We start from the raw sequence: 17,228 nt of genomic DNA, 5'->3' as shown, positions 1-17,228 counted from the left end.
GCCAATTATTGACAAAAAATAGTTCGATGGCCAAAACATGATCCTGACAATAGTTTAATGGCCGCTGAGGTTTTTTGCCCTATATAAAATTTGGGTTAATTTAAATTCAGATTGTGTATCATGCATCCAATAGTGAAAGTGTCAATATATAGAAGATTAATTCATAAATCCATATGTGGACTAACAATATTTAAAAGTTATGGAACGAAAAATATGGATTAAATTACTATAATTATCAAAGATTATGCTACATTAAGACAACTTTAACTCTTATTCTTTTGTCTTAGATTATAAATTTATTAAAACTTTATTACCTTAGGTATTAAATTATAAAAATTATGATATATAGACAAGCGGCATGGAAGAATGTTCTTATTGTTATCCAAAATTTCAAAATAATTGAGTATAATTCGGGTAGAAGTAGAAGAAGAAGTAGAATTGCGCAACGGATCTTCTGTCCCATATCCTGTGCCACTCTCTGTCCCACTTTTTATTATATTGCGATTTCTCATTCATAAACATCATGTTTTAGTTCCTTTTTTATTTCCTTAAGATCCAATAACTATTAATTCAGTAATAAACAAATTTAACAAACTCAAAAAATCAAAATGCATAAAAAATGAGATTTTTTTCTAAATTTTCTATTGTATTTTTTAATTTTCTATTATATATTACTTTTTTGAAACTGTTGTATTTATTTTTTGCTGAATTAATAGTTATTGGATCTTAAGAAAACAAAAAAGAACTAAAACATGATCTTTATGAATGAAAAATCGCAATTTAATAAAAAGTGGGATAGAGAGTGGCGCAGGATGTGAGACAGAAGGAGTGTGAGATAGAAGATCCGTTGCGGTAGAATTATACTGCAACTGGAGTAAGTTTACGTAACTTAGTCTATACCCGACCCCACTTGTACGGATGTACCGGACATTTAGTGCCAGGTTGGCAACTCAACGACAAAAATATATATATACCTTATTTGGCGCTTATTTTAGGTAACTGCGCCCCCGGCAAAAGAAGCCTCTTCAACATTCAACAAGCATGGATAATCACCAGCAGCAGAGGGAGGAGCAGCCATACCTCCTCCATGATCACCTCCTCCACCACCACTGGCCGCCCTTGCAGGGCCAACAGCAGCAGCCACTGCAACATCAACACCCGCTGTATCTCCTCAATGATCAGCAGCAACCGGTTCAGCAAGGCATAATTCTCCACGAAAATTCGCAGAATTTTCTGGATTCTATGCCTCGCGGTTACAGGTTTTGCCCCACTGATGAAGAGCTAATTGTACACTACTTGAGGAAAAGGATCGCCAAGGCTCCATTACCACTTAACAGAATTCATGAAGCCAATGTCTACGGCCACAATCCTCAAGAACTTACAAGTTAGTATCTATACAATTGAAAAAACTTTATGTTATTCTCTCTCGTGACTTCTTAACAGTTGTTTTTCTAGTTTTCGGATAAAGAACTCGGAAAACATCTTTTAGGCGTTTTCTAGTTTGTAACAGGGAACTTTACTCCATGCGAAGGAAAGTGTTTGACATGGTCTGATGTTCTTCTAACAATATGCTATGTACAAGTGTTAATTTGCTGTTTAACGATAGAGCATAATTGAGCCCCTTTTAATTCCATAATCCCCAATTAATTAGGCTAAATCTTTGAAATTTAAACCATCTTTAGGCTTCATGATTTCAAGTTTTTTGATTGGTTTCTTCTGATTGTGAATTTTATTGTGAATTGTGCTCCAGGAAAAATAGTTGGTCGACCAAAAAGATGCCCTAAAATACTATCCACCTTTGAAAATACAGTAGTAACTCTTTTTGCGCCACCTTTTATCCTTTCTAAAAGAACAACTCCAATTTTTATAGGATTTAGTTCAAACTATTTTCTCTCCTTTTTTCAGTGGATTGTCTTTTTTTTTTTTTTCAGTGGATTGTCTTTAGAGGTGTCAGTGCATTAAATTGGTTTCCACACAACTAAATTTAAACAACAATCTAGTAGATAACAATGGTCAATCTATAAATTTTTTGAACATTAATTTCAGTGACGAGAACACCATCATCGTAGAGATGAGATTTGGGGTTAGAGGGTTTCTCATTGATGCACGTACGTAAAAGTGATTAGTTTAGGGTATGGGCTATGTGTCTAATTTAATAACTAACATTCTTGTCTGTCTAAAAAATGGGTATTTGTCCCTAACAAAATTTGAATAAAAGCAGCCTTGATAAATAAATTATGATCCCCTTTTTCTTTATTTTGTTGTAATATTGCATAACTATGCTATATATTTGATTCTTTCTTTTTCGGTTATATATGCGCAGATAGATACAGATCGGATAGCCTTCATAACGTGAACGGATGGTACTTCTTCACCTATTTGACGAACAAATACCCCAAAGGCAGCCGTCCCTCTCGATCATGTGGAGATGGTGGATTTTGGAAACCCACCGGCAAAGACAAGAAGATTTATTACAATGGCAATACCGTCGGATACAGGAAGTCACTAGATTTCTTACTTGGGCCTGGTGAAAAAACGGCTTGGAAGATGCATGAATATAGAATTCATGCAAATAACCCCAAGGTACAAGTCAGTACTTATTTTCTGATTAACTTGCTTTATATATTATTATGCTTCAAGGTATTCTTATAATCTTTTCAATGGACAGTAATAAGAATAACAATTCATGCTATGCTTATTCTCACTTCTTCTCTTCTCCTTCTCATCTGATTATTTCATGAAACATTTTAATGTCTTTTATGTGTTATCTATGCATGTCTTAGTTTGGATATATAGACACATTTTTGGATGTTTATACACATAGTGTGCATAGGTAGCTAGACATATATGTAGCCCAACCAACGACAGGATAAAAAAATTTTTTTTTTTTTTATTTGAAGATGTAACATGCATGCACATGTAAATTTCAGAACCAACATAAAATTATTTAGAAATTTTTAGGGGGAGTCAATAGCTAAATATGCATAGAAAATTTTTCAAAAAAAAATATGAATATATAGAACTTGGGAGGAGATTTCCTATCCCTGCGCTCCCAGTTTTCATGCTTGAGTCCAACAGATATAATCATTAGAAGGTAGAAATCTTCATAGCATAAGAATAAGTTTTCAAGAGGAAACAAGTTTTTTTTTTATAATTTTCGGGAAGTGGTGATTAAAACTCTTTGACAACCGAGCTCTAGCCACCTAAGTCAAGAACAATTTACTTCTTGATTTCTGTCAGTATGGTACATACATACACTATTATGTAAAAGAGTGGTGTCCACTTCTTAATCTACAAGTCTTTACAACAATATTATACTAAGTGCTCAGTAACCACTTCTCAAATAATATAGGATGTCCATTTGCATGGCTTTTTTCATTTACAAACTCCATTATACATTACTAACATGTTGTTCATTTTTGACAGTCGGATCCAGTTTTATGTAGATTGTATATGAACATAAGACGCAAAAAAAAAGATGAAAGTGAAGGTGACACAGTAGAATTGATGAGGGAAAATCTTGACCAGTGTTTTACAGTGAATGAAGCTCCCATGCAGAATGAGGACAATGATTTGGCGGTTGGCAATATTTCCTCTGCTGGTTCTACAAACAATCAATGTATGGAGTATATTACCAGCACTCTAGACACAGGAGGTGATGCCAATTCAAACCAGGTTATCTATGATCTTTCTAGTTTCCAATTTCCTGATCATCCATTTCAAGATTTCCAAGGATACACTAATTCTCATGGTGGGCTCGAAGCAATTACTCAAGAGTTCACTGAACCGTTCCATTTATCAAAGGGTACCATGATGCCCTCCAATTTGAGTACGGAACCGTTCCATTTATCAAGGGGTACCATGATCCCCTCTGATTTGAATATGGAGGATGTTTCGAAGTATGCTATTGGTGGTACTGATTTGTCCGACTTAGCATGGCAAAATGGTTGTGCTGGTGGTTATGTCAATATGACCTCTCTCCAAATTGATGGTGAGAATTCAGGCTATAAGTAGAAGTATCATACATATTTTGATTACGGTAGTGGTGTTGTTGTATGCAAAGTATAAACAAGGACAAGGATTTTCTAGTTTGTAACCGGGAACTTTACTCCATGCGAAGGAAAGTGTTTGACATGGTCTGATGTTCTTCTAACAATATGCTATGTACAAGTGTTAATTTGCTGTTTAACGATAGAGCTGGTGGTTATGTCAATATGACCTCTCTCCAAATTGATGGTGAGAATTCAGGCAATAAGTAGAAGTATCATACATATTTTGATTACTAATTTCGTCTTGATTGATATGGCTAACAATCCATGCTTGTTTCTTTACTTACTATTCACTTATGTATATGTTGAGTTTTTTCCTTATGGTCTATGTGTAGTGTATATTTGCGATTTTTCTTCTTCCTTTCAAACATGAATACTTCCACATAGTATGGTTAGCTATATTACAAGCCTCCAAAACAACTTACTTATAAATTATTTTCACATACGCTAGTCTTTAGTTAAAAATAAATAATTTGTAATTAGTTTAAAAAATTTTCATAACCATGAGCAGTCAAAAGAATTGGTAGGTCATCAGGACAGATTGCGCTTTTAAAACAAAACTCTATGACGGAAAGACTGAATGCATTATCAATTAATGGTTTGGTGGTTACATTAATTCAGTATGTTCTCCCTTCCAATGAAAAAAGAAAATGACTAGCAACCCAAATACTAAATTCAAGTTTTCAAAATCAGGATCCAACCAATAAATCGTTTAAAATCACACATACATACACACATGCATACATCAAATCATAGCTCAGACTATATAATGGGATAATTTCAGAAACCTTCCTTGAGGTTTTTCCTAATCACACCTAGAACCCCTAAAGTTTTTGAAATCACATTTAGCACCCTTAGAATGACAACTTTTGTAGCATATCAACCCCTTTAGGTAAAAATAGTATTAAAAATGTATTTAAGAGAGAGACTATAATATTCTTCCACATGTGCCCTTTTGCAAGTTGATTTTTGAAAACTAGAAGATGAAAATAAAAACAAGTTGATTCCTTTTTGCCTTTTCATATTTCTTATGCAGGAAAAGGCAAGAAAAATGAAAAAACATTTATGTTAGATTATGTAAAAATAAAGTAACAAAAATGACATAAAATTTGGGCACATTTTGGGTTCTATTTTTTTTGCATATGCAACCAAAAGATAGGTTTTGAGGTACTTGGACAATCTAAACATAGAAAATCTATCTTTTTTTAACTATGATTTTATCTTGCTATCTAGTTTAATCAGTAAGAGGTGAGGGAAAAATATGTTAAAATCATTCATTTGGTGAAAAAAATTCTGGGATGCAATTGAAATCATGAAAAAAAATGCATATTAAATATACCTATAATGGTTTTCAATTTTCAAAAACAAATTTTTTGAAAAAATTGGTTAACAAACAGTATTCAAAATTTTTTTTCCTTTCTATCAAAAACTTTGGCACAGATCTTATAATGGTCATATGAATCAACAAAAATGATACAATTCAGCAGTCATTGTACTTACACTCCTTTAATTTCTATGTAAATATTGTAGTTCTATTTGTTTTTATTTTCATCTTCTAAAATTTAAAAATCAACTAACAAAAGGGCAAAATTGGAAAAATACTATAGTCCCTCTACTAAACATATTTTTTAATATTATTTTTACATAAAAGGGCTATTATGTTAAATTTAAAAATCAACTAACAAAAGGGCAAAATTGGAAAAATACTATAGTCCCTCTACTAAACATATTTTTTAATATTATTTTTACATAAAAGGGCTTATGTACAAAGTTGTCTTCTAAGGGTGTTAAGTGTGATTTTAGAAACTTGAGGGGTGTTAGGTGTGATTAGAAAAAACCTCAAGGGAGGTTTTTGAAATTATCTCTTATATAATCCTAATAACAGTACAACAATGATAGATGTCAAGATATTTAAAAAATGCAATGTTAGCCAAAAAAAAAATGCTTAAATCCATGGTTATAGTTTTCAACATTACACACCAATGACATAACAACAAAAAACAAAAAACAAATAAAATGAATGGCTTAAATTGATCCTATGCAATATTTGAAGCCTAAACTTTAGAAACTAGAAAGATCTTTTTAATAGTATAGAGATATAAATTACACTATTTATATCTCATGCCCGCTTCCCCTCCCTCATACCGTGGATCGATGTTTATGGGTTTGGGTTGTCTTGTTCATGAATTAACAAAAAAGAAAAGAAAAGCTTCCAAAACTATGTTGCTTTTTGATCACTCTCTTTGATCTTCACCCTAACAGTGACTATTTGAGAGGAAACACTTTAACATCATCCAAAACAGGACCACATATGTGACCATAGTCATGATGCTTTGTGTGATAATTTGGGCTATAAAAAGTTATTCTTGTTCTGTTTGAAAGTGCTTAAAACTTGAGGATGGCAGTCTTGGATCCACCAATTCCAGTTGATGTAAATGAAACTTTTATGGTTTTCCTAGCTGCAAAAGCTTCAATCGTCATTGATCCATGACAACCATTCCAAGCATCCCCCAAAGCGAAGGAAAGAAGGTAGAACTTGTTAGGTACTGTTCTTATGATTTGTGCAATAGCTGTTTCTCTTCCTCCAACCATTTCAATAGCTGCAAGTCCCTGGGAAACAGAGAAATGCTTCGAGTCAACATACTTAACTGGTTTGAGGGATTCAACAATCCATCCAGGGAGCGATGAGTAGATGTCCGTCCTCTTAGGGAGGAGCAGCACCCCAGTTGAGAAATTCTTGAACACATGAGGGCCGGTTTCAAAATCACCATTTTTGACCAAGTTACCTGCATAGTGTCAGTGCAAATTAGGAGCTTTCTATGAATTATAAAATATACATTGCATTGGTTAACATTTACTATATATTTAGAAGAAACTACAAATTTATATTTTAAAGATAGTGTGTTCGTGAACGAATATCACACTACAAGAAATATGCTTTTCAGTGACAAAATTTTATGTGACAACAAAAATCTTGTCACAGATAACCTAATTCAGTGACGACATTAGGTGTCATCACAGATGAGTACAGCACAAGCATAATCAGTAACAACATTGGAAGTTGTCATTCTCAACTCGTCACGAAATAGTTGGCGCGCATCTCATTTGATGCCGTGGGAAATGAATTTATGACAACTCAAGTAAAGTCGTCACAAACGGTCTCTCTACAGTGACAACATAACTTGTTGTCATTGAAAGTCTACCCGATTCCAATTTTGTGACAACTATTTGCATCACTGTATACTACAGTATTTTCATCAACTTTCACTAATTCTACTATGACACCCTAATTTTATTTTTTAGCCCCCAATTCTTTTATATTAGCAAAAGCACCGAAGATATGACACCCTAATATTATAATTTAGCCCCTATTCATTACGTATTAGCAAAATGCAAATGATATAATAACAAACTATTTTTAGATATTTGTAATTTTTGCTAAGTTGACATAATAGACATGTCTGAGCATAAAAATTTTTTCACGAATTGTTTATTATTACTTATAACAACCCCCAAAAATCAATAACTGAAATAATTTGAAAAAGTGTAATTGAATATAATTTGTAGTCTAATGTTAGCACTGTGAAAGATTAGTATAACGTGTAATACATCATAAGTAATAATTATTTTCATATGGAATGGGTATATATGAAATTAAAATTATTCAGTAAAATATCTGTCATGTAATAAGATTGAGAGTTGTAACACATTTAACAGAATATTTGATTACATGTTTCTTTTAATTTATTATAAAAACTAAGTAAGAGACAAAGAGTAGGATAGCATGAGTAAGAAGTGCTATACTGTATATAAGCAATTCTATAGTATTTTCATCAAATTTCACTAATTCTACTATGGCACCCTAATTTTATTATTTAGCCCCCAATTCTTTTATATGAGCAAAAGCACAGAAGATATGACACCCTAATTTTATAATTTAGCCCCTATTCATTACGTATTAGCAAAATGCAAATGATATAATAACAAACTAGTTTTAGATATTTGTAATTTTTGCTAAGTTGACATAATAGACATGTCTGAGCATAAATTTTTTTTCATGAATTGTTTATTATTACTTATAACAACCCCCAAAAATCAATAACTGAAATAATTTGAAAAAGTGTAATTGAATATAATTTGTAGTCTAATGTTAGCACTGTGAAAGATTAGTATAACGTGTAATACATCATAAGTAATAATTATTTTCATATGGAATGGGTATATACGAAATTAAAATTATTCAATAAAATATCTGTCGTGCAATAAGATTGAGAGTTGTAACACATTTAACAGAATATTTGATTACATGTTTCTTTTAATTTATTATAAAAACTAAGTAATAGACAAAGAGTAGGATAAGCATGAGTAAGAAGTGCTATACTGTATATAAGCAATTCTATGCATGTTAAATTTTTGAAACATGTTTTATTGTGTAAGTTTTATTGTAAGGTAATTTCTTAAATAATTTGTATATTGAGTTGTCCAAACCCAAAAAGATGTATATAGACACAAACAAGCACACATATATATATATATACATGCACAAAAAAGAAACCAATATCAAATAATTTATTTGATATTTATAGATGAGATTAAGGAAAAAAAAAAGAGATTAAGTATGAAAAAAGAAACCTGAAAAAAAAATTTGACCAGGGAAAAAAAAAAGAAAAAAAATGTATGAAGCTAAAGGTGTGAATCCTGGAATCTCAAAGATGTGCTTAGATGCCAAAAAAAAAAGAGCGCCAGTCTGAAATCTGAAAGAGGCGCGAGGCGGGTGGCTGAAATCTCTACAAAACGACGTCGTTTTTGGTTGTTCACACACAAACAAAAGTCTCGCCGCTTCTCTCTTCCAACACTTAGACAAATTTCATTCTCAGTCTTTCCTTCCTATGGTGGAACACCGAAAAAACTCTGACCTCAAAACTCCTTCTGCTCCGCGAAAAATGCTCCTCAAAAGCACCATTGACGAGTGCCAATCTTCAGTTCAAGCTCGCCAAAGAACGAAGTCAGAACACCTTCCAAGCTCGCCTCCTCATTCCGCGACTTTAGTTTGGACTTCTCCATCCCCTCTTCAGCTAATTGCATGGTTTTTTTTTATTTTTTTTTGCTTTTCAAAAGCTCTCAGCCTTCTATGTAAAGACATAATTTATGAAACTAGATTGTTAATTTAGCAGTTGGGGAAGGTAATACTCTTGAGCCAAATCGCATCCGAAACACTCACATTATAACAGTGTTAGGCCATGGTCAGAACCGGCTTTCTTTGAGGAGCTATGAAATGCGAACATTTTTTTACTGCATTAATTTGGTTGGATGAAAGAGAAATTAAACAATTTGTCGTGCCATTTAATTGCTTCCTTAAGGGGAAGAGAACTTGACTGATTTGCCTAATTTATTTGGCTGTTTTAAATGTACTTTATGCCATACCATGTAATTTACTCTCTGGTTCTCTCTCTCTCTCTCTCTCTCTCTCTAGTAATCAAGCATGCACTTTACTAGAATTTTGCACGTTTGGGAACTGGCCAGAAAACTGTTTTGCCAGAAAACTGTTTTGGGGTTTCAATTGCCGTTAACATGTTGTTGTGCAATGTGTGTCTAGTCGTGCAATGTGTGTCTAGTCATACAATGGTTAATCTTTTGTAATAGTTAAGATTTTCATATCTGTATTCCCCCTTTGTTCTTCATTTCCTTGCCATTTTCGAACCTACATTTTAATTTTCCCCTGTTTTTGTTAGCTCATTATCCAATGGCTTCTGTCCTGCCCCCGAAAGGCTTCATTTCCTTGCCATTATCCGAGGCAATTTGGGCTTCTGAAATGTTGCATTTTCAGTTTGTATCTTGAGAAATTTCTGTGTACGGATGAGGAAATCATGGATTTAGGCCGCCCGGGGGGTGTAATAACCTAAATATGTTTTTAGTGTTCTTTTTCTCCTGTTATTCGTTTGTGATTAGTGAATCTTCCAAAAGGGGGGGGGGGGATTTGACTTGGTCTCAAATGGCAGATGATAACTTGCAGCTACTAATTTTTATCATTGATGTTCCAATACACTGCCTTATTAAATGCTGCATTCACTCTTGGCATGGAATCAGTTTGAAAGCTAGTTTTCAAGGTACCTTGTGGAGTTAATTTGAATGACCTTGACTAAACATGCTGTTTTGTTCTTTAATTGCTTTTCAGTGCCTCATGCTGGGTTTGGCTTAGGTTTTGAAAGGTTAGTGCAGTTTGCAACTACCTTTCCCACGAACGCCTGGATCTGCTGAATTTTAGTGTCGCCGACTTCAGAGATGCAGTAATTTTGATTCAGCCTTGGTAGTCGGTACCCATCAAGGCTTATCCTCCTGAGTTTGGCATTGTATTTTGATTAGAAGATTCAAGTTCAGATTCAAGTTCAGATTCGAACAGGTATGCGATACCTGTCATTCATAATTAGCTTTTTCCATTTGGAGGGGAGAGATATTGATAGATCAATCATTTGTTTAAATTTGATCATCACCTGTGTCTTTTATTACATGGATAAGTCAGATGCTGTAGTTGAATTTATTCCAGTGCCTTATCTTGGTGTTTCTTTGTTAGATTTGGTGTCTGCTTCACTCTGGTTACAATTCCCAGTCATCTTTTGACGTATTGTTTGGGAACCCAAAATGTTGCTAGAGCTATTAATAACTGGTACTCTGCTGTCTAAAATAACTGAGTTGATTGAATTGAATGAAGCACGTGCTGTCTTTTCCTTGCAGCTTTTAGGTCTGTTGAGTAATCTCTGATCATTCTGCATTGAAGAAGCTGACTCTTATTCATGAGGATTTTGGAGTCAATTGATTGATTAATCTTGAAAGGAGTCTTCTTTCAATTTCTTACCTTTTTCACTATTATAATAGACCTCGACAATCCACCATTACTTTCGAGAGAAGACAATGAGATACCGAAGGCTGTACCTTCATCCATTGTGCATGCTGAGAAGTCAAAAAATAGCTCAAATGGCACCTTTGAAGACTTCATTAATGATGATGATGAAGTGAATGAACATGAGTCTAACAATGAGGAAGACGAAGAGGAGATTCTTAGTGATAATGACATCGATTCGGAATAGGTGAAATTGATGAGGACTACATGACACTAAATTTAATCTCTTTAACTCCGGCTAACTAGTTTTTATTCCTAAATTATACTATGCTGTAACACTAACTTCTTGTTACTTTTAGATGGCTGGACCAGGAAAGCGAGGCCAAATGCTGCAGAGAAAAGCTCAAGGTGCACAACAGCCTGCAATACCTAATTCAATTGGAAGCAATCAACCAAGAAGTGCATCCAAGAGTGTATCCTCAGAGGATGTAATATATGTCACTCCAGCTTCTTCACCTAGAGAAATTGCTAGTGAGAGTAGGATGATACACCCTCAGACATCTGAGTCTCGTGCATCCGGAGAAAATGAGTCAAATCCAGTTTCGGATGAGGAAGAAATGGTAAGCTAGACTTCATTTTCATGGCTGAAATTAAAAATCAAGTTTCTATTTCATGACTGACTTTGTTAATGTGGTCAAAGTAATGTATGGACTGATATTTGTTAATAGCTATGCTGCTGTCAGCAAGAAGAAGAGGACGTACACGAAATCTATCATTATCAAAAAAAAGGGAGGCTAATGAGACGCTCACCATTGAAATTGATGATTGTATTCGGCGGATTGTTGGGAAGGATTCTCAATACTTCATCACAGAAGGGGGTTGTGTTGTTAGGAAGGCTGCTAGGCTTAATGTTCCAAAGTGGTCCCATCTCAATCCCGGTGACCGAGAAGGCATATACAGCACGGTTACGGTATTTGTTGTCCTGCTAATACTCTAATTTCATCCAGAAAGTAAGAGAGATTTTACTGCTTTAGATTTGCTTGGTTTTAAGTAGATTGCACTGTTATTGTAGGATGACTTTCGATTTTCAGAGCACATCACCTCAAAAACTGCTATTAATAGGCAGTTAAACACACAATATCGAAACCATCGATATCGGCTTCACAAGTATTTCCAGAGTTTTGAATCAAGGCAAGAAGCATTGAGGCAAGTTCCTGAAGGTGTGAGTGAAGAAGATTGGAAGTGGCTGGTCAACTACTTTGAAAATGATGAATTTAAGGTTAGCTTGTCAAAATAACCTATCCTTTTATTAAATTTCAGATTTCACTTCACAAATTTGCTAATCTTTGTCAGTTAAAATTTTCACTAATTTGTGGCAGAAAATTAGTGAACGTAACAAGCAAAATCGTGCCAAAAATGACTGCTACACTACTGTTGGCACAAAATCGCTTGCAAGAGTTGTTGAGGAAAAGGTAATCTGAAACCTAGCCATATGACTGAAAAAGGCAAATATTTCAACTACCGGAATAGCTCAGCCAGTTTTGATGTTTTAAAGTGAAGTTTGATGGAAGAAAATAGTATTATACATAATTTCCTTTAAATTTTTATTGACTCAACAGTGAGGTACTGCAAATATTCGGAAAAAGGAAAAAAAAGAGAGGAAAGGTAAAGCAATTGGTTAGTTAATATAGCAAGATAAATTTCATGCCTTGTGTTTATGAGCAAGTGCACACATGTGGCTTCTGAGTGTCTTTGTTGTCGCAGATACATTCTGTTAGGCTGTTAGATCATCAAGCTAAATTTGTTCTGAATGAAGCTGACCTTGCTCTCTTGGGGTTTTTCTTTCAGCTTTCTACATGGTCTTCCTTGGCCTTCCTTTTCTCTACATACTTTTAATGCTCTTTTCTCAAATCCATGACTGGATTAGATTTAGATGCTACCAAGTATTTAGATTCTGTGTATGAAGCCTTGTAAAGTTTTGACTAATCTTTCCATCATATTCTGCTTTGTCTTGGAAATTGGATGACTCTAGCATTAGCTCTGGTTGTATACTAAAGCTATATACGTTGATTTGTAGCTCCCTCAATTTCATATGCCACGTCTGCTATCTGAGAAATTTGTAATCTGACAAATGCCACAGGCTTCAATTCAATCCGAGCTTTCCTATTGAATTGCACACATTTGCAGATTTAACTTCTTGTTACTTTTTGTCATATGACTGAAAATGAAAAAATTGAAAATTTGGACAGAAAAGGAAAGAAGATGTCGAGCTTTCAGAGATAGACATGTTTGAGTTAAGTCGAAAGTCAAAGAAGTCAGGGGGGCTGGTAAATGACAAAGCAAAAGAGACCTTGGTGAGCTGTTTCACTTGGATAATGGATTTTTAAATTATTGACATCCATTCCAGCTACATAATGATCATATTTTTTACTTGCCTAGGACAAAATGAGGGAATTGCAGGCTACAACTTCAATGACTAGCAAGGAAATATGCGAGCAAGAACTTGGTTACGTACCTGGACACATCCGCGGTCGTAGTGCAACCAAGAAGCAAGCTGCTGAGGTAGAACGCTGGAGGCATAAGATTGAGGACAGCCGAAAAAGAGCAGATGAAGCAGAAAAACGAGCTGCAGAAGTAACTCAACAATTCACTGCTCAGCAAGAGTTGATTAAGACCTTGCAACAGCAACAAACAGAAACAAGAAGCCTGTATGATGAGTTAGCTAACCAGCTGAAAGACTTGCGCAAATAAGCAACTTTTGTGTCAGGTATAAATAAATTGTTTGCTCTTCATAGTTATTACAATTGAGGCACTTGAATTCTGGTTCTACAAAATAGAGATTCATTTTTAATACAATTGGGTTGATTGATGTCAATTTAGTTGCTTGATGGCACTTGAAATCTGGTTCCACCAAATCTGATTCCTGTTTAATGCAATTGAGTTGCTTGAGGCTGATTTAGGTGCTTGAAATCTTGTTCATGTTTAATTACAGCCATTGAGGTGCTGGATGTTGCAACCAAAACTTTAGTGTTTTTAAAGCAAATGTGTTTGAACGTTGGGATGTATTCCACTTTTTAGCTTCCTGTTTCATCTGTGATCAAGAATAGTTAAAAGTTTGAGGTTCCATTTTTTGTGTTAAGCAATTTACTTAGATTGCTATAATTTCAAATTAGAGTGACATTAGTTTTTATAATATGGTGCCTATCTAGAAGTGTAGTTCCAGTTTTAACACCAGTGCTCATTGCTTCAATTTTGGTAACGTGTAGGTTCTAACACGATTCCCAAGAAGAAGAAGCCAGTCATTGCTGTGAAGATGGTTTTTGAATTGAAGACTACAAGGCCTATCGTGCTCATGTTTTGTTCTAGATGGGAATCGTGCTCATATTTTTGTATAGAACTTTACTACTCTTTATTGTGGATGGGAAATCACTAGTATTGTAACTGAATGGCTTATTTTGGATGGTGCATGGTTTATGACTCATTTGAGGCAACATTTATATATATATGTATTTGGGTTGATCTTCTATTGGAAATGAATGTTGGTTTTCTTTTCGTAGGTTGGCTTTTTTTTCTCCTTGCTACTCAATGAACGTTTTGTGATTGTTGGCAGTTATGTTGCGTAATTAACATTAGCTTATTGCTTTTTACAAAAAAATAAATGACAATAAAAAAGTTGTCACTGCCAACAAGTTTTACTAGTGACACTAGAAAGTCGTCACTTTTTATGGATGGAAAACAATGACAATAAAAGTCGTCACTGAACGGAAGCATAATGTGACAACTCCAACGGTTGACTATGACAAGAATTTAGCCAGTTTAGTGACAATAAAAGTCGTCACACAATGTACAACAATGAGTGACGACAAGAGTCATCACAAAAGCGAAATCGTTTGTGACGACTTACAACAGTCGTCACATGGACCCCCTTTTGTGACATAGAACTAGTGACAGCTCTGTGACAGTAGTAAAAGTCGTCACTGACTTTTTTTGTGACAACTTTTGAATTTTTAGTGACGACTTTCGCCTGTCACAGAAACGCAATTTTCTTGTAGTGTCAACAGTCAATAATAAAAAGAACAAAAAGGCAGTTGGGTTGTGATCAACTTACGACCATTGCCCAACAATTCAGACAATTATTTTGGGATAAATGTTAATGGCACTCCTTTCTCTGTGAACGGCACCTTTTTTTTTCAACCTTTTGCCATATGAATTGACGGGTATTTTTGTATCAATGCAAGTTTAATTCCGATTTTACACCCGTTGGACTGCAAGTATACAGGTCGCAATTGTAGTACAAGATGTGTATCGAGTCGATCCCACGAGGAGCAATTTAAACAATTACTAAGCCCTTGTTCTCTCTATTATTTAGACTTACAATTAATTTGAGCAGAGAAAGTCTAATGCTGTAATCTACAACTCTGATATACAAATCTAGTTTAACAAATGCTGAATGCAAATAGAGAAATTTCACTTAAGGAAGATTCTAGGGATGTAGATTCCACTTATGGCATAAACTACACAAATGAATGGATTTACTTCTTGCTATTATTCTTGCTTAACCAGAGATTTATTTCCAAGATTACCAAGTCTCATTTTCATGATGAAATGGCTTAGAGCAATATAGATTTCCCTATTTTCATGGTGAAATACTACTACTACTCCTTTTATTTCATGAAATGCTCAATAATCCACCTAAGTGTATCTCTATTTTCATGAACATACAACTCAAGCTCTACTCATGTGTTTCAATTGTTATTACCAATTTTCATTGAATAATAACACTATAAACATGCTATTGGTGATCAATCAATAACAATTAATAACAGCTACACAAGTAGACAAGTTAATACAAGATATAACAAGTGTAAATCACATTCAATTAGTATTATTTAGCCATAAGTTTCATCTACTCCCTAGATGAAGGAGTTTAGCTACTCATGAATGATTTAACAATCAAACTCACAAGTTTATTAATGCAAAACATCATAAAGTACAAGTATAAGAAAGATAAAAGAAAGCTTAGCCAATTGAAGGTGAAGCTCTCCAATTCCTGCTATGTTCTTGCACAATATGATTACAAGTGAAATTCTCCAAAGAAAATGCTTCTTCAAGTACTCCTATCTAGAGAGAAAAAATGTTACAAAATGAAAAACTAGCTACGTATGGTTATGCCAGGCTTCTCCCCTGTCTTTCTGCATAAAAGGTGGTAGAAATTCCATTCCTCTCACTTCATAATTTCCTCCACTCAGATTTTGTAAAAAGAAGTCAAAGATATGATGTTTCCTTTTGTCCACACTCATTTGGTCTTCGCTTTTGTTGCAGAAGCATGTGCCACCGATTTCTGTCCCTCAAAATAGCTGGAAAAGTTGTGAGAAAGGTAAAGAAAAACGGCTGTGCCACTTGCTGAAGAGAGAGACAGATCCGAGCCTCTGATCCGAGGACTGAAAAATGGATCCGAGCTCGGATTATAGGATCCGAGGACTTCCCATGATGGATCCGAGGTCGGATCGTCCTGACCTCGAATACACTCCGCCAGAAGTACAGACGAGGGGTCGGATCCCTCTTGTACACACGGATCCGAGCTCGGATCCGTGTTTGAGTAATTTTCCAGTTTTTCACTTCTTCCCTTTTTCTACATTTTTGCTCCCAATTTCTTGTGTACTTTGTCCTCTGGATGACCCTAACATTTCTTTCAACGTGTGCATGAATTTCATACATCAATTACCTTCACAATTTCACCAAATTAACGCATTAATCCACTCATTTATCAATTTCTGAACCCTTAAACAATATTTAAACAATTATCACCAAAAGAGTTCAAATATGGCTTTAATCTTCTCAAAACATACCAAAAATTCATGCCAAATTCGTACAAAATGTACGTTAAATATTCACTTATCAAATTCCCCCACACTTGAATCATTGCTTGTCCTCAAGCAATTTTACACAAAACTTACTTCAAATATTCGATAGAGTTAGAGAAAACAATATGCGTACTCTTGTCAAATTTAATTCCTCAAAAACCTAGAAACCAATTATTATGCCATTTCTCAGATTACACTAAATACTCATAATATTCAATTAAATAAAAATAATTATGCCTAAATTTTGACAAATTCAAATCAATTCTCTCATTCTATCCTAATTCCACAAATAAGTAAATTACATAGTCAATTTTATGGCCTTCCTCATCCCAAAACTTAACAATTTAGAGGGATTTATTCACATTTCATCTTATTTAAATAGTGAAAACGTCTTTTTACGCGAAAATCAACACTTTTAGGTGAAAATTCCCGATTACTCAACATTTCACTCATTTAAATTGTTAAGCATACTCTTAA

General features: G+C 34.4%; 1 protein-coding gene, 2 long non-coding RNA genes and 1 pseudogene across 3 annotated transcripts; 3 read left to right on the top strand and 1 right to left on the bottom strand.

Moving 5' to 3' along the window:
• Positions 1–1,041: 1,041 nt before the first annotated feature.
• On the top strand, positions 1,042–4,014 carry LOC113756349 (NAC domain-containing protein 16-like). Its single transcript, XM_027300041.1, has 3 exons — positions 1,042–1,384; positions 2,324–2,583; positions 3,427–4,014. Exons 1-3 carry the CDS (start codon positions 1,042–1,044, stop codon positions 4,012–4,014), a joined length of 1,191 nt encoding a protein of 396 aa, XP_027155842.1.
• Positions 4,015–6,314: 2,300 nt separating this feature from the next.
• LOC113756348 lies at positions 6,315–7,117 on the bottom strand (annotated as a pseudogene).
• A 5,024-nt stretch (positions 7,118–12,141) lies between these two features.
• On the top strand, positions 12,142–13,458 carry LOC113756351. The gene is made up of 4 exons (XR_003465934.1): positions 12,142–12,166; positions 12,267–12,359; positions 13,137–13,241; positions 13,327–13,458. It is a non-coding gene; the product is annotated as an uncharacterized LOC113756351 (long non-coding RNA).
• An 18-nt stretch (positions 13,459–13,476) lies between these two features.
• On the top strand, positions 13,477–14,443 carry LOC113756352. The gene is made up of 2 exons (XR_003465935.1): positions 13,477–13,654; positions 14,154–14,443. It is a non-coding gene; the product is annotated as an uncharacterized LOC113756352 (long non-coding RNA).
• Positions 14,444–17,228: the final 2,785 nt, after the last annotated feature.

Source organism: Coffea eugenioides, unplaced genomic scaffold, assembly GCF_003713205.1.
Source record: "Coffea eugenioides isolate CCC68of unplaced genomic scaffold, Ceug_1.0 ScVebR1_2192;HRSCAF=3181, whole genome shotgun sequence".
Lineage (NCBI taxonomy): Eukaryota > Viridiplantae > Streptophyta > Magnoliopsida > Gentianales > Rubiaceae > Coffea > Coffea eugenioides.
The sequence above is the reverse complement of the archived record's forward strand: the minus strand, read 5'-3'. Positions and strand labels throughout refer to the sequence as shown.